Here is an 18,040-nt window from a genome sequence, read left to right on the forward strand (position 1 = left end):
GATTTCCTTTTTCTTTCTTTCCTTCTTTCTTTCTTTCTTTCTTTCTTTCTTTCTTTCTTTCTTTCTTTCTTTCTTTCTTTCTTTCTTTCTTTCTTTCTTTCTTTCTTTCTTTCCTTCCTTCCTTCCTTCCTTCCTTCCTTCTTTCTTTCTTTCTTTCTTTCTTTCTTTCTTTCTTTCTTTCTTTCTTTCTTTCTTTCTTTCTTTCTTTTCCTTTCTTTCTTTCTTTCCCTCCCTCCCTCCCTCCCTCCCTCCCTCCCTTCTTCCTTCCTTCCTTCCTTCCTTCCTTCCTTCCTTCCTTCTTCAATTTTTTACATTTCATTAAAAAAATATTTTTGATGATGTGTAGTTGATCAGAGTGAGAAGGATCGAGGGTGAGGAAGAAGTAGATGAGGCCATTGTTTCCAAATTGTCTTTTCTTTTCTTCCTGTATCGGTGGGGAAGGGGTAAGATAAAGAGAGAAGACACACACAGCCTCCCAACCACCCCAGTACCCAGGGTGGGGAACAACTACCCGATATCAACTCAGGGTCCCCGATGTGGAGCGTGCTCTGAGGGTTCTGCTTAAGTGGTGTTGGTAGTTCTGAAATGCTGTCAATCTTGCTGATCCAAGGATGAGAAAATCCTTCCTGTGTCTACTGGCTGACATAGGCAACCTTAGTGTCTCCGCTCTCCCAGATATTTGCTGTCATTCCTTCGTTGGGGTAGTTGTCCAATTTGTTGTGCCCTCTCTCCTCCAGTACCAGATGTCACCTGCAGGCCCCAGTGGGCTGCCATATCCCCCATGTGCACCTGGGCCTGCCATCCACTGCTTAATCTTTTCCACTGAGGAGGCCCAGCTCTGACATATGCACTCTACAATCAGACCACCAATCTTGAATGTGAGCTCTCATGTCCCTACATGCCCCCTACCTGTGCCATCCACCTGCAAGCTCACACACCAAGCCCCTGGAAGTGTACTGCCAGAAAACCCGTGGGCTTTGCTCAGTGTCATTGTCACCCTGGGCCACTGGACCCTGGACCTGATAGAGCCCCCACCCTTGAGGCTCACGGGCTGGGCATCCACCATGCTGGTGAGCCTAAGGAGTCAGGACAGGCAGCCAGGACCCTGTCAGAACCCCAACCCTGGGGCTCACAGACCTGGCACAACCCTCCATATCTTTAGAAATAGGCTATGCTGGCATGTTGGTATCATTAATACAAGTTTGGCATTAACCAGACCCAGAATGCCTGTCAGCTATTAGCTGCTTTTCTTCTGGCAATGTAGCACTTGCCTAGGTACAATGTAACCTAGGCCAAGGCCACAGCTGGGGTCTTTGGTTTTCATTTGCTATATTTTGCAAGCATAGCTTCAAATTGGCCAGGTCTATATATCCTTGCCTCAACTTGCAAATGGATGAGATCACTCCAGGAAAGTTGTGATCCTGGGGTACAGTGATTCTCACAACTGAAGCCTAAAATGGCTCTGAGGTGAGGGCTGTTTGCTGACACCACTCCTGGCATTTGGAGCAGTAACTTCATAGGGGATCTGGGCAGTGCAACTGCATGTCTATTGCACCTTCTGATTGCTGTTACCAGTATTATTTTAGAAAGTTTTATTTATTTTAATTGCAAAGTCCAATTTACAAAGAGAAGGAGAGAGAGGAAGATCTTCCATCTGCTGACTCACTCCCCAAGTGGCTGTAATGTCTGGACCTGATCTGATCCGAAGTCAGGAGCCAGGAGCCTCGTCCAGGTCTCCCATGCAGGTGCAGCATCCCAAGGCTTTGGGCCATCCTCAACTGCTTTTCCAGGCCACAGGCAGGAAGCTGGATGGGAAGTGGAGCAGCTGGAACAAGAACTGGCACCCTTACAGGATCCCAGCGCTTGCGAGGCGAGGACTTAAGTCAATAGGTTACCGCATCGGGCCCTGTTACTATTATTTCTTTTAAAGATTTATTTTTAATTTTTGCAAAGTCAGATATACAGAGAGGAGGAGATACAGAGACTAAGATCATCTGTCTGATTATACACTCCCCAAGCGGCTGCAACGGCCGGAAGTGAGCCAAGCTGAAGCCAGGAGCCAGGAGCCAGGAGCCAGGAGCTCTTCTGGATCTCCCATGTGGGTGCAGGGTCCCAAGGCTTTGAGCCATGCTTGACTGCTTTCCCAGGCCACAAGCAGGGAGTTGGATGGGAAGCAGGGCCACTGGGATTAGAACAGTTTCCCATATGGGATCCAGGTGCTTTCAAATCGAGGACTTCAGCCGCTAAAATACCGAGCCTGGCCCCTGTTACCATTATTGTTAAAGTCTCTCTATAGCAACCAGAAATATCCAAAAATCACTGAATCACCTTACAAGTACAATGCAGATTAAGAACATCATTTCTTAAAGGCAGTGGCTGATATATTAACATGGAAACATAAGTAATCACATGACATCAGCCATTGTACCTTCTTCCCATTGTTGATGGCAGATGCTGGCTCTGTATTGAAAAGGAGCTACAGGTCTACAGGTCTCCTAGACATGCCTCTTATCCTGACTTAGCCATTAATAACACCCCTTCACTCCTGAAAGTGCATTGATGCAGAAACTAAATTACCTAATTGTACAAGTTAGGACCCTCTTAATTTGGCTCACTGCAGGTAGACATCACCCCTAAATTCTGTAGCATGGGAAGCAAAGCTACTGAGATTTATATTCCCCAAAAGCTTTACATCCTGTTCTGTTTTTTCACTTTCAGTTAAAAAAAAAGTTCTAAGCAGGGACTTTTGTGTACATCGAGCCAATCAAGTGTGGCCAGCCAATGAAGAATGGATGGTCCAGCTTGGTTTAGAAGCCTGATCCCAAATGAAAAATGAATGAATTGTAACTGTGCTTGGGGAGGTCTACACATGGCCGTGGAAAATGCTTTTGAAGGTGTTTTCAAAAGAAGAGAACTGTCTGAATAAGTAAGGGATTCAAGGGGGGGTCCATTACAAGTTAATTCAGCACTATATATGGTACTGTTTGTCAAACATTTTGTTCCCGTATTTCATATGCTATCCTTTTATTAAAGCATTTCAAGGCTTAGCAATTTAGGTTCACCTGCCCTGCATTACCCATGACCTTAAAATCAATGAAAATATCCTCTACAATTCTTTTTCTTAAAAGAGGGAAAGGTTCTTATCTGTGTTGGTTCTTACCAGGTAGCAGCTGGATTGTCCACCATATTTTTTCCTATATTGTGTCCTATTCCTTTACAGGCCGTACAGTTCTGTGTTTGGTGTAATTCTGTTCACATTTTTTTCCTACCTAGTTGTCAACACTACTTTGTTGGCAGTTTGGGATGAAGTAATTTTGTTCAAGATGTATTCAGTATTGATGCCAGTCTGTTTCCTATGTTAGAACTCAATGAGTGATATGCGTGCATGTGAGTATGTTATTTCCTGTTAGAATTTGATTGACATTCTGCACTGATATTTGAAGATGGAATGGACATATGGCTATTCAGATTTTTAAATAGTCTGGATTGGTTTTTCCAGAACTTACTTGTTGATATTAAAACTCATCAGTTTTTGGCCATGTCATACGACTTCAGAAAAAAATGTGTTTATACTTTATCCCAGTTCACCCAAACATCTTAGTACATGGAAAAACTTAATGTTTTCAGCAAGATAGGGTAGTTTACCGTGCAATCTGTCCTCCAGCTAATTTATCAAAATAGCAAATAAAAAGTCTTAGAACTGGAGTCTGGAGAATCCTAGAGTTTATTTTTTCCTTCTGGAGAACTGATTGCTTGTCTCCATTATTTGATTCCTGTCTCTAAGCCATGTCCGTATTCATGATACGAATTGTCTAATCCCATAGCAACATAACAGAAATAATATGGCCAGTTTAGCTTTGACCTACATAGTGCAAAGCACTAAATGACAGTTAGATGTGCAAAAGCATGACCATGATTCCAATGTCTGATATTCTTTTTGCCTTGAACAATATTGGAATGAAAATATTCAATAATTTCTCAAGATTTAAGCTTTCAAAGTTATAACTTTAGAAATCTAAATATCTAGTATGATAAAAATGAGCATTTGTTAATAAACATTGGTTAATAAATGTTGTCAATTATAATTGATCCTGTTAGGTTAAATTGAATGGATGGCAATCTTGGGTAGTATAAAATATAGAAAAAATAAAATTTGTTAGGAAGTGAATTAGCCCTCTCTTGTGCAATGGTGCATCAACAGAGGAAAAAAATACCTTGGCTGTATTGGACTCATAGAAGCAATGTGCACAATGGTAATATTCAAATATCTTTAGTGCAAAATCTGGAACATATTTCAGAATAATTTTTTTTGTGTGGACTAATGTATCAGCGAGTTTAAACAATCACAAATTAATCTTAAAATGGCATCTGTGGCCCAAGTACTATGATTTCAAAATGCCATACATGTTTTGAGGAAGTTGCCTTTGTTGTTTTGCTTTGGGGTTAAGGTCAAGGAACTTATACAACATTGATTTTTTTTTTAACCTCAAGTTTTAAGCAAAATGAATTGCCAAATAAGTTTGTATGAATAGGAGATTAAATTTTAATATTAAAATGTGTGTGTGCATGATTTTTATTTTTCACTTGATGGGCTGACAATGCTTATGATTCACCATGGGGTGGTTGGATATTTATGATTTGGAGTCATGGAAATTCGACGAACCCAGTCAGGTGAGCCCAGTCCTGCTTCAGTTTCTAGGTAAGCTGTTTAATTTTCCTACTGCTTAATTTCTTTATTAGTAAAAGTAGAAGTAATAACAGTGGCTCTATTAAAGAATTTCATGAAGAAGTTAGGTCATATAGCTCAAATATGTAATATGCTATCTGGCACATATGCTTGCTACATAAATATTCTTCTCCTTACTCCTCTTTCTTATATTATTATTACCACTATTATTATTATTTTATTTTTGTTGCTTCATTCTTTTAGTTTCTCACCAAATTCAGTTCTACTTAAGGTAGGATTTAAGAAGCTGCAGAGACTGAATCTGTATAATTTGTGAAAGGTATTACAAAAACGTCACTGGACTTTATGTCCCTTGAAAACATTCGAAACAAACAAACAAGAGAAATAGGAGCAGAGTAGTTATCTCATTTGCATAGATTTTCAAACATGTGTAAGTCCTTTCTATAGTTCTTTCATCTTTATTCACTTCTATGCTGCAGGATGAGAGTTTTGAAGGCATGAAACTTGCTCAAAAGACCTGATGATGTGGGGATCCAGATCTCATATCTGTATCCTTCTTTATCTTTGCAAAACAAAAACATGTGTACAAAGCACAATGGAAAGTACTGGAAATCCTGGAAAAAGGACCTTTGGACCTTGAATGTGGCACAGACCTTGGGAAATGAACTTAATTGTGTTGCAATGGATTTGCATTTTTAGGTGACCCCAAAAGTAGACTTCTGGCTAAAATGTATTCTAACTCTGTATTTTCTTAGACTCTTTTTTTTTAAAAAAAAGATTTTTGATTTTTATTGGCAAGTCAGATATACAAAGTAGGAGAGACATAGAGGAAGATCTTCCTTCCTTCTGTTGATTCACTCTTCAAGTGACCACAACAGCCAGAGCTGAGCTGATCCAAAATCAGGAACCTGGAGCTTCTTTTGGGTCTCACACATGGGTGCAGGGTCCCAAGGCTTTGGAATGTCCTCCACTGTACTGCTTTTCCAGACCACAAGCAGGGAGCTGGATGGGAAGTGGGGCTGCCGGGATTAGAATCGGTGTTCATATAGAATCCCAGCACGTGCAAGGCAAGGACTTTAGCCACTGGGCTACTGCACTGCGCCCAATTTTCTTGTTTTCTATCTTTCAAAGTCAAGTAGTGATAAGAAGAGAAATAAGAGAGAAGACTTGGAGCAGCATGGAGTTTTAATTGAAGGTTCAAGTGCAAATTCTGATGACATGCAGTCATGTGACTTTAGGGGGAAACCCATTTTATCCAGTGTGTTTGTTCTTGGGCTGCATGCTTGATGAGCCTGGAAGTTTTTTTTTTTTTTTTTTTTTTTAATGTTATCTTTGATGATGTTTACATGGTTGAGAAGGATGCACGTCCGTATGGACCACTGATTAGGTGAGAAGGATTGAGGATTAGGGGAAAGTGGATAAGACCACTGTTTCCAAATTTTCTTTTTCTTCCTGTATCTGGGAGAAGAGGGGAGGAAAGAAGAGAAGCCATGTGCAGCCTCCCAAACGCATCAGCACCCGGGGCAGGGGCAGACGGTGAGGAGGAGACTAGCCACCTGATGTCATCAAAGAGTCCCTGATGCATGCTGTGAGGGGTCTACTCAAGTAGTTCCAGTAGTTCTGCAATGCTGTCAATCTTGTCAATCCTTCCTATATCCACTGGCTGACATAGTCAATCTTAGAGTCTCTATTTGCCCAGACATTTGCTGACAACTCTTGGCTAGGGTAGTTGATCAATTCGTTCTGCCCTCTTTCCTCTGTTATCTTAGGTCCTTTGCAGGTCCCAATGGGCAGCCATATCCTCCACATGCATTTGGGCATGCTGTCTACTGCTCCCTCTTAGCTACTGAGGAGGCCCAGTCCTGACACATGCACACCATGCTCAGACCAGAGATCCTGTGATTCTTCCCATGGTTGGGGTTCTGATCCCAGCAATTCAGTTGGGGGAATCCCCAAAGAAACCTCATCTGAAGTGATCCCAGACCTGACTCTTGCGTGTGTTGGGGGCCCAGCTAGGTCTGTCACTCACATCAGCCTATGCACACAGGGGTGGTTGAAGTCACCTGGTCAGTTCCATCTCCAGCCCCATCTCTTACACAAACCAATGTATGCTGCAGCCCAGCTCAACCCTGTCCACCACACACTCGGCCCTTATGTACATCAGCAGGAACTGCAGCCTAGTTGGAGCGACTGCCAACTAGGCCCCACTAGGCCTGCCCCCAGCCCTGGTTCCTGTGCAGGCCAATATGTACAGCAGACTGGTCCAGTCTGTCCCACATTCCACTTGGTTCTAGTACACATTAATGGGCATTGGAGCCTAGTTCATCCAGGTTGCCCTCACTATCCAGCCAACACTCATAGTGGTGAGTGCCAACACATGTCTAGCTGTGCCCTTCCCCACTTATGGTTCTCATGCTTACTAGTGGGAGTTGCAGCCTGTCAGAGAGGTGCCCACAGTTTTTCCTTCTGGGCAGACTCCCTACCCTGAAACTTGTACTTTCCAGGTTGTTCTGCAGTCTGACTTGACAGGATTTTCCCCCAGTCCCAGTACTTGCCAGCTGATGCTGTGGCAAAACTGCCTGCACTTACTCTGGTTCATGCATGCACCAGTGGATACAGTCAGTTAGCCCCACCTAGCTCTCCCTCTAATCTAGTTCACATGCAGGCCAACAGGTGTTGTAGCCCTGTCTGGCCTGGTCCACTCCTGATCCCAGTTCTCACATTCACCAGTGAGAGCAGTGGTCCAACAGGGAACCCCTTGCTGCTCCCCTACACCCCAGGACTCACATGTGCTGGTGGGTGGGTGCTGCAGCCTAGCCTGGCTCAGCCTGCTTCACCTCAGCATTTGCTGGCAGGTGCTGTAGCTGGCCCATCCCAGCCACCCTCTAGTCCCCCGCCCTAATGTGAACTGGCTGGTGTTGTGGCCTGAACCAACCTGTTCTGCACCACATCCTGTTTCTTACATCTGCCAGTAGGTATTATGAACTGGCCCAGCCTGGCTTGCCCCCAGACCTGACCCACACCTATGCTGGCAGGTACCGTAATCTGGCCTGGTCTAGGCTCCTCCTAGCCTTTCTTCTTGCACTCACCTGCAGGTACTGCATCCTGACAGAGGAGTTCCCCAAGCTTCTCTATCAGGTCTCCTCCCAGTAGCAGATCTCATGCACACCAGCTTCCTCCCTCCAAACTGCTCAGTCTCAGCCCCCTCACTTACCTGCAAGTGCAGTGGCCTTGTTGACGGAAGTGCCTAAGAAGTTGTTCCTCATCTGCAACATACTCCTTCAGTGGTCTTCTCTCCCATACATCCCTTTCCCCCTTTCCTTAGCAATCCACATCCTAGCACCTGGGAGTGCATGGGTTCCCCAGCCCAGTCTTCTGAAGCCCAGTTTTCCAGTGGGGTGATGTGTTGGTCTAGAGCTCTGCTGCCCCACTAGGGTCCAAAGCTCCTGGCATATGTGCTGGTCTGGGACCTTACCCCTCCACCCACCCAAGATCCAAGTCCATTCAAAGTTCCCCAAGCCTGGTCCACCAGCACACTACACTAACATACTAACCTAGGGTTCTTCCCTCTCTTTCCCCAACCTTGCCTGGGACCAAGCCACATGGGGAAATCCTCAGGCTTGCTCCACCAGCCTGGACCTGAACCCCCAGGTCCCCACACACCCTCTGCTGGAGTCATCTCGCAGGCCTTCTGCAAGCATGCACTCCAGGCCCCCAGGAGCCCGACACCTGCACTGGTACAAATGTGGCAGGCCCTGGAAGATTTTTAAAAGCAATGGTCACATGCCTAGGTCTTGAGATAAATTATTAAGTTACAGTTGATTGTCAAAGTTCTCAAGCTACAAGCCAAAACTACAATGAGTTATCATTTTACATTTATCCCGATGGCTGTTGTCAAAAAGACAAGAGACAACAAATATCCCCAAAGGTATGGAGAAAAGGGAACCCTTATACATTGTTAGAAGGAGCAGAGAGTTGCGTAACCCTTGTGAAAAGCAGTGTGAAGATTCCTTAAGAAGCTAGAAACAGAGCTATCATGACTCGGAAATATCTTCTCTGGGCATGTACTTAAGGGAAATGAAATCACCACCCGATAACGAAGCTTGACTCTTGTTTTCATTGCTATATTTTTCACAATTGTCAAGATAAAAAAATAACCGAAGCATCTGCCAATAAAACAAGAAAAAAAGTGGTATATAAAGGTACATTAAAAAGTTCATGGAAAAAGATATTAAAAGTTATATTTAGGGGCTGATATGAGCACTGGTTTTAGTTCTGATTGGTCTGCTTCTAATCCAGCTCCTTGGTAATGTGTCTGGGAAAGCAGGGGGCCCTGGGAAAGCAGTGCTTGGGCCCTGGACTCATGTGGGAGAACTAGACGAAGCTCCATGCTCCTGACTTCTGCCTGGTCCAGCCCCAGCTATGATGCTCAATTTGGGTGTGGACCAGCTGATGGAAGACCTCTCTTTTTCCTATGTAACTCTGCCTTTCAGATAACTCATTGAATCTTATAAAAAAATTCTTTGGGTGCAAAAACTTTTTAAACAAAGCCTAGATGTTTTTCATAATTTGTATGTTTCTTGAACTTTATGAAGCCCTCTCAAAAATATGCAATGGAATTCTAATCAACTGCACAGTGGTGCATGAGGCTAATCCTCTGCTCTGTGGTGCTGGCATCCTATTTGGATGCCTGTTCATCTCTAGGCTACTCCACTTCATTCCAGCTCCCTGCTATGGTCTGGGAACGCAGTGAAGAGATAGCCCAAGTCCTTGAGCCCTTTCCACATGGAAAACCTGGAAAAGCTCCTGGCTTCTGGTTTCAGATCAACTCAGCTCAGGGCCTTTGCAACCACTTGGGGAGTGAACCAGCAGATGGAAGATCTCTCTCTATTACTCCTGCTCTGTAAAATCTGCTTTTCAAGTAAAAGCAACCTCTGTTAGACTTAAAGACCTGTTCAGTGAATTAAGTCAGACACAGAAGGAAAAATACTGCACGATCTCATTTGTTAGTGTAATTTTGGTTTGATATCCATTTCTGGCTTTGATTCCAATTTTCTGCTACTGGGACCCTCACAGGCAGTGATGAGGCTTTGATCATTGGGTTCCTGTCATCCTCAAGCAAAACCTGGCATGAGTTCAAAGCTCTCAGCTTCGGGGCCAATGCAGGCATTTTGGGAGTGAGCAGATGGAAGGAATCTTACTCTGTGTCTATGTTTCTACAATACAAGAAAGCATTTAAGAAGTCCTCCAAATAAAACAGTCATAGTGTCCTCATATTATCTAAGAAGGGACTCCTCGGGAAAGTAGCTCACAGGGCTGAGTAACACAGGAGCTGGTTCAGATGACAGCACCTTGCCATATGTGTATGCACAACAATTATCAAGGCAGGCCTTATTAAAGGACTTAGTCATTATCATTATGCAAATGAGAATGGTGGTTATTAGCATATTAATTCTGTTGCTAGAGTTCTAAGCTTTTCAGATAAAATTCAGTTGCTCGCGCTGCAAGTAGCTGGAGTGATCCCCTCCACCCCATGTCCTTAATAAATTGCCTCTGGAAAAACTTCTGCTGCTGGGTGATGCAGAGAGGGCTTAACAATGACATGTTGTCTTGGTGATTATTCATGATAAACACAACTCTTCCAAGTTTTGTGGAGCACATATTATCATCCCAAATCATCATGACATATTTGTTTACTCCTTTGTGCTGCAATTGCAAACACAATGAATAGCAGGATAAATACATCTAATGCTTGTGAAGTAGGTGGGGAAGTGAACTGTGTCAAATTTACGTTCCCTGTCAGGAGCTCTAGTTCACCTTTATTTAACATGATGTCCTTTATGAACGTTCATAAAGTTTCATCAGAGGTTATTTTTGTTTGGATTTATTTTCACACTTATCCTTGGATACATTTTTGTTTGTTCGGATTTGCCACTAGAAATGTCTGGGATCACTGTGCTTCTGTGAGTGGGGAGATTTCTTTCCCCAGCTGCATTGAAAAGGCATTGAAAGGGCACACCAAGTTGTACAATGGCCCCGCTGTGTGGTCAGAACATAGCCCACAAAATGTAAAATGTTTATTATCTGGCCCTTTACAGAAAGCATCCCTTGGTCCCTGAACTATGTGGAAGGTAGGAGTAATGGAGTACATACATTTTTCACTTTTACTAAATAGTGCACTGTTTTCTGTTACTTCAAGTATCTACTTGTAGAATTATAGCTCACACCCTTTCTGAAAATAGAGAAATCCCCTTGGGTGGAATCTGAAACAGGTGACGCCAGCCAGAGCGGCTGCCCTGTGGCCTTGTTTGTGTGTTGCTCTCACGTCCCCGAACTTCCCCTCAGTATCAGCATCTTCCCTGAGTATGCTACACATCTTTTTCTATGTTGGCCGGTCAGCCAATGACTATCCCATCCCAGTTTCCCTTTTAAGTTTGCAGTACTACATAGTTCTCTCTTCTGTAACCACACATTCCCCTCCTCTCACTGTATTTCAACCTTGTTGATGTAGATGACTTCCTAATCTGATCTTTCCACTCTAACCCTTACTTGGCTCTTGACCTTTGCTTGGTTCTCTCACTGCTTTCAATGCGGGTCCAATTCTGTCACTTGATCCAGACTTCAGCACAGAAAGGGTTGATGTCCTCCCTATTTAGGCAGTGCAATTACTCTTTCTAGACATGGTTCATGTGCACCCTTTGTTTATTCACCTGGTATTGCTATCAGCTGGTATACTTTCCTTCTCACGGACCATTTGGCCACGTCTTTACTTAGGAATATGTCTACCACATTGACCAAATGACCATTGCTTCTTTGATGGGCTTGGAATCCAACACACATTTGTAACTAGAGCCATCATAGCACTCAACTTCTGGTCCATGTCCTCCTTCATTCCACTACAGTTTGCAGAAGCCCCCACTTCCTGTCTATTAACACGCATACTTCTCTCATGCTGACTCCTTCAGGTAATAAGCTAGGTTTTGGGGATCAGAGATGCCAAGATTTCTGAATGTTCTGATGGGGAAAGGTAGCATGCACTCTGTGAACCCAAAGCAAAGCAGTACACAGTAGGTGATGAAGAAAGTTGCTAAATATGAGAACATGGAGAGGAGTGTTTAGAAGTAAACTCTGTAACAACAAAACGTCCAAACCACCTCATGAGAATATCGCTAAACCTAACAAGTGGACCAATTAAAGACTATTTGATTTTCATTTTAACCAGACTTTGAATATACGATTTTGAGACTAAACTTCCAGTAGTTTTTAAAAAATGACCGACTGTCTTGGATGCACTGTCTCACTTATTGGCCTGTTATCTTGTCTTTGGCAATGTCTGAGAACATTGAAGTTTGGTAAACAAATGCAATCTTATGATTACAGTGCGTGAGACAACATCCTCCATCTGTATTCCTTCTTAGAAACCACACTGAATCCCTACCTATCCCTGCAAGTGCATGCGACAGTGGCTTGTAAAGTGGTGCTGCTCACTGAGTTTGTGCTGTTACTGGATCAAGCTTTGAGACACTCACAAAATCACAAGAGATGCCTCTCAAGTAACTTCCATCTGAGTATCATTCTCATTTTGCTCTCTCTCCTGCCCTAGTACACCTCTTTTCTGACTTCCTTCCACATATCTGTTTTTACCTGTATCTACATCTATCTCATCCACATACCTATATCTCCCTCTTTGGGGAAAATTGAGCTGGGATGTGCTTCCCTGGAGGTTGACACCCTCAGGACAGTGACTGGCAGTTCAGGGTGTTCACCAGTCTGCTCGCAGTGTGATTCCTGTTGATGTGCCCCACCCACCCACTCACGCATTCATTGCATGACCTGGTCTTCCAAGACCTCTTCCTGGGCCTCAGACATTGTGCTAGGGCCTAGGGATGCAACACTGAGCAGGATACACTGGTGAACCTCTAGGAAATTCAGAGCGGGGAAGTAGCAGCCATCACATCTCCTGTGAATAAACATGGGATCATATAATATGCATGCCTGGGCTGACACAGAAAGGAAGAATCCAGTTCAGTGTTTGACTCCCCAACAGCTCAGTCATATGGGCCCCTGTATGTATGTGTCTGTCTTCCTTTGGCCCTCTGTTCTTTGTTAAGTGGGGTGGAGAAAATGATGAACCTGTCACAGCCCTGGTGCTTGAGGCTCATTCATGTAATCGACATGACACCCTGTCCCCAGCCCCCAACTAGATGGTATCATCTCTGTTTTAAACACCAACAGAATCCTGACACTGTTATTCCCTTGGCTATCCCTGGGAGGATGCGAAACTGCACGCTCGAGTTAGGGGCTCGAGTTATTACACAGCCTGTGGCATTATGATTTGAAGCCCCCAGCTTCAGCAACTGCTAAGTCACCTAGTTCGGGGACCCTCGATTTACATTAAAGCAAACAACCCCTCCCCGCAACCAGCAAGAAGAGCGAATTCCCCTTTTCTCTGCACAAGGCAGAACTGGATTTCAAAAATAGAAACCTGTCCTGCTAAATCTGTGCCACCCCCCTCCACGGTTGACAAACGACGGATTTCCCAAGATAGCTGCCACACACACACTGTCTCATCTCCAAATTTCCTCACTGCCAGAATTCTGAAATCCTTCCCGAGTCCGCCCAGTCATTCTCTGAACTTTTGCACAAACACCTTCCGGCTTCCTGTACTTCGTTCAAAGCCCCTGGCCACGGATTAGGGACACAGGCCAGGCGCAGTGGCCCGCGCGGGGTCTCTGGTTGCTGCAGCCCGCCGCGCGCTAACGCCCTGCCCCGCCCTCGCCCCCTCCCCCTCCCCAGTCCCCCCTGGCACCTGCCAAACTGCGGGAGCGGTCACGCTATTTTTCACCTCCCCAGCTGCAACCCTGTGTATTTATTTGTAGGAAGGAAAGAGAGAAGGGATGAAGAAAATTCTTGTCCTTGGTTTCTCCCTGAGCAGGACTGGAGTGGGACGTGTGAGGAGTGGGGTGATGGAAACTGCAGGTTGATCGTGTTTTCCTGGGTCTCTCTCGCGCCCGAGAGCCCCACACTTGGTGCCCTCTGGTTCGTCCCCGACTGCCCGCTTCCCTCCCTTGTCCTTTCCTTGGCGGAGCCGCTGTCCCTCTGCTGCTGCCTGGGATGCTGCATCACCCTGCTGCTTTCCCTCGGCGGCCGCACAACCGGGCATGCGCGGCGCGTCCCGTGCGGGCAGCCGCCGCCGCCGCAGCAGCACCAGCCAGCGGCAGCAGCATCAGCACTCGGAGCCCCGTCGGGCGCGCTCTCGGGGGGCAGGGCGCACGCCCGTTCCCGCGCGCCCCCGCGCCGCTCGCTCCCGCGCGCCGCCTCAGCATCCTCAGGCCCGGCAGCAGCCCCCGCAGTCGCTGGAGCGGCCGCGCCCGCCGCGGGGAGGGAGCAGCCCCTGGGGAGGCTCCAAGTTGGTGGAGCGGCGAGGACCCTTGGACCCCTCGGAGGCTCGCCCCAACCCCCGGGAGGGGCTGCCAGGCGAGTCCAGGCGGGCAGGGGCTCCGCGTTGCCCCGCTCCCCCAGCCCCCAGCTCCCAGCCCGCCGCGGCACCATGCGCGCCCAGCGAGCGTGACCGGCTCCGCCCGCAGCCGGCCCGCAGCCCAGCCCTGCGCGCTCGCCGGCCACACCAAACGGCGCCCGGGAGCTATGAGCCATGAAGCCGCCCGGCAGCAGCTCCCGGCGGCTGCCCCTGGCGGGCTGCAGCCTTGCCGGCGCCTGCGGCGGCCCCGTCAGCCCGGTGCCTGCCCGCGCCCCGGCCCGCGCGCCGCCCTGCCGCCTGCTCCTCGTCCTTTTCCTGCTGCCTCGGCTCGCCGCCTCGTCCCGGCCCCGCACCTGGGGGGCTACTGCTCCCAGCGGTGGGTATGGCCCCGAGCCCTTTGCCTTGCCTCCCCCCGGTGGGGCCCTGCAGGGGAAAGCGAAGGACACGCGGCTCTGTGCGCTCCGGACACGTTCTCGACCCGGCCTTGCCGTGTCTCACTGCCTGCCCTTCCACCTTTCTCAATCCCAACCCCCCCATTCATTGCAGTCCGCTTCGGGAAGTCCACTTCTGTTGAATTCACCCCCAGACTTGTCCAATTCCTGTCGGCTCCACTGGGGAGCTACCTGGTGGAGCCTGCGTTCTTATGCGCTCTAAAAGCAACTTGCGGAGGGGGAAACCAGTAGATGGAAACCGGAGTGAGGAAGCAAGTTGCTTTCTGGAGCTTTCTTGTGAATGCGGGGTTGTGTGCGGGGCGGCGGTGGTGGTGGTGCTATACTCTGGTGGGGCCAGGGACCTGTCCTCTCACCTCCTGCTGGGGCTATCCACTCCCGTGGGGACTCAGGCGGAGGAGGCACACCTCGGGAACTAGAGCATTTAAGTACTGAAGGCAACGACCTTGTGATTTCTAAATACTTGTCTTGATAATGAGCAATAAAACAGTGCCATGGCCAGTCCATCAGTGGTTGGGAATTGCTGAAAGCAGAAAACCTACTTGGGAAGGAAAATAAGAAATTGGAAGGTCGCCAGCCTCTGTATCCCCTCTTTGGCAAAGAAATTGCTCATCATAAAGTTAAAAGGGAGCCAGGACCATTCTGTTCAATCAGTTGGCATTCCATGTGCATGAATTCAGCACTCATGTGGGGAATGTGCAAGCCCTCAGATGGGATGCCAGCAGGCAGAGCACAGTGGAGCCTCTGTAGCTCAGAGATGCGCTGCTGCAGAGGTCGGGACCCCAGGGCATGCTCGGCGTCTGACTTTGCCCCACTTCGGTCCTGCTGCCTACTCTTCAGGCTTGGACCAGGAGCGTTGAGCCTGGCTAGAAAATGCATATATAAGTGAAAAAATAAGCAGCCGATGATTGGTTAAGCCTTTGTGGGGTAGCCACGCATCCTGGCTCTCGCACTGTTGCAGTAACTTGCTTTTCTGTGTCTCGTTACCTGCTAATACACAGAAAACTTTGTTTTGTAATTAATGGAAAAATGTCTTTGAGAACTTATGTATGGCTGAGTTTATATGCATGTGTGCATCTGTGTCTGTGTTTCCTGCCTCCCCAGCTCCGCATTGGAATGAAACTGCAGAAAAAAATTTGGGAGTCCTGGCAGATGAAGACAATACAGTGCAACATAATAGCAGCAGTAATGTCAGTTACAGCAAAGCAATGCAGAAAGAGATCACACTGCCTTCAAGACTCATCTATTACATCAACCAAGATTCAGAAAGCCCTTACCATGTTCTTGATACAAAGGCAAGACACCAGCAAAAACACAATAAGGTAGGCAGAAGGCTGGGTGCGCCAAAGTCGCTGCCACGAAGTTTCCCTTTGATTTGATTTTCTGCCAGAATCTGATTTCACAGTTTCTACTGCAGCATTTCTCCTCCCCAGAAAGCAATGAATATGATGATAGAAGAGAAACTAGAGGGAATCGACTGGGGATATGATTGCATAGGATTACTCTTGGCTTCTCTTTGACAAATTTCAAGCTGGGATTTTCTCATGCCCTGATGAGTTGAATAGCTGAAAACATCAGGTGTGCTGGATATTGAGCATAGTTAAGTGAGCCTGTTTACAGCCCTGACTTGTGTCTGTGTGGCTTTATGTAAGGGTGCAGTGTTCTACTGCCTGTGATGTAAAGACTGTTTTCAGTCTGCACTCAAGGATTTCTGTAAGATGCTGTCAGAATGCACTTTCCCCACTGGGTTTTCTACTTTGAAATTGAATATTTAAAGAACCTCTTTCTGTCTTTAACTGAAATTAGGGAAAGATGTTTTTCTTGTTACATTTTTAGTAGGTAAACCGTTCAAAATTTTAAGAGTGTGATGAATGGTTTCAGAATTGTGAAGACCAGTTTTGGCATTCTCCTTCCGTATCCAATCTGCAGTGATTGTGAGCAGTTACTTTGAGTTGGTTCAGAAAGTAGCACTGACTTTTAAAGGCATATCGAGTATATGATAAAGCTGTTTAATAAAGTGGTTAAGAAATATTTTTCCTACTTAATACTCTTTATTTGAATTAATAGTTTGAATTCAGTTTTGTTGACTTAATGGATTGTCAGATCCATTCAGAAGAAAATAGTCTGTGTGTTACATGTTTCGTTTTGAACTACATATCTATTTAGTTGAGAACAGCAGTAACTACCTAGACATTTATATTGTGGGAAAATTTGAACTTTACTTCATTGTTTTGTTAGATTTCTGCAGTATAGGTAAGTGCTAACAGTATTTAGTGCCAGTTTTCAAGTGGGGAACTAGAAATGTAAGACTTTCAGGTGACTCCTGCAAAGTTGTAGAGCAGCCAACATAAACCTTAAGAAGGGTGAATATTTAATTTATACTGTGTTGTTTAAAAATTAGGTCTCTGCTTCCTTCATTTTGAAGATTAAGTTTGTTCCACATTGGTGTCAAGTGGCTGCTGCCTACCTTGCTGGGATAAATGGAGCTCTGTTCTTTGCAGACATTTCCTCCTTGAGCTACTGTGTAGCTTAGTAGGCAGTTTCTTGATATGGATCAAATTTTTCCATGTCGCTTTATTGAGAGATGTGGACGTTGTCTCTAAGGAAGAAAAATTTTAAGATCCTCTGATAAAATGAATTGGGGTCGGCTTTATGGCTTTTCTTATGAGGAAGACCACATAGTTCTCCAGCTCTAGTGCCCTTGCATAGGGTGCTGGAGGAAGAAAAGCAATCCAGCATGAAGTTGCATTTAATGTCAAGATATACTTACATAGCAGAATGATGGATTTGTGACTTTTGTTGAAGGACTGTTGTTGAAGGATTGGGGGAAATCAGTGGGGCAGGGGAGGGGGAAGGGGAAGGGTCACAGGGGAAATCCCTGAGCCTGTGGAAATGTATCCCAAAAAAAGAGCCTTTCCCAGCTGAGGTGTAACAGAAATTTCAGTGTAGTTTCTTTGTAGCTCAGGTGTTGTAGGTTATGATTAGTATTTGTCTTAGAAGTCAGCTTTATGTGGCTGTTTTGTTTGGTGGGACGTGGTCTGACTACCAAATGTCTAGCTTCCTGTGATAATAAGTGTTGTGAAACCTTTATCTGCTGTTATGTAGAGGAATAGGTTATCACTCTGTTCAGATTTACAATCTATCACATAATAGCTTATTTGGAACACCTGCTTGCAGTTGGAATAAGTGAACCCTCTCCACGCCTCTCACTCTCAGCCCCCATGGTGGTTGAGTTTCTTTTATACTTTAAGAATAGTATTTACACAGGTTTTATATTTGAACGTATTTTTCTTTTTTTTTTTTCTGATTCAGTTAATTTCATGAACTTTTTGGTTATTTTTTTGTGGAAGACTTTTGCTAAGGATTCAAAGATAAGAAGTAAAGATTGCATATGGATGAAAAAGGCATGATCTAGAGACACAAAAA

At 45.7% G+C, this 18,040-nt stretch overlaps 1 protein-coding gene across 2 annotated transcripts in view; it reads left to right on the forward strand.

Annotated features, from left to right (window-relative positions):
* Positions 1-13,997: 13,997 nt before the first annotated feature.
* ADAM23 (ADAM metallopeptidase domain 23) overlaps positions 13,998-18,040 on the forward strand; it is a 164,706-nt gene continuing 160,663 nt past the window's right edge. Inside the window, exons 1-2 of one of the 2 annotated variants that reach the window (XM_004576899.4) lie at positions 13,998-14,541; positions 15,719-15,936. In XM_004576899.4, the coding sequence (XP_004576956.3) occupies positions 14,340-14,541; positions 15,719-15,936 (420 nt within the window). In that variant the 5' untranslated portion in view covers positions 13,998-14,339. The remainder of the gene's footprint in view (positions 14,542-15,718; positions 15,937-18,040) is intronic. The other variant, XM_058664904.1, reaches the window with a different exon arrangement.

The sequence above is a fragment of the Ochotona princeps genome, chromosome 5 (genome assembly GCF_030435755.1).
Source record: "Ochotona princeps isolate mOchPri1 chromosome 5, mOchPri1.hap1, whole genome shotgun sequence".
In the NCBI taxonomy this organism is placed as follows: Eukaryota; Metazoa; Chordata; class Mammalia; order Lagomorpha; family Ochotonidae; genus Ochotona; species Ochotona princeps.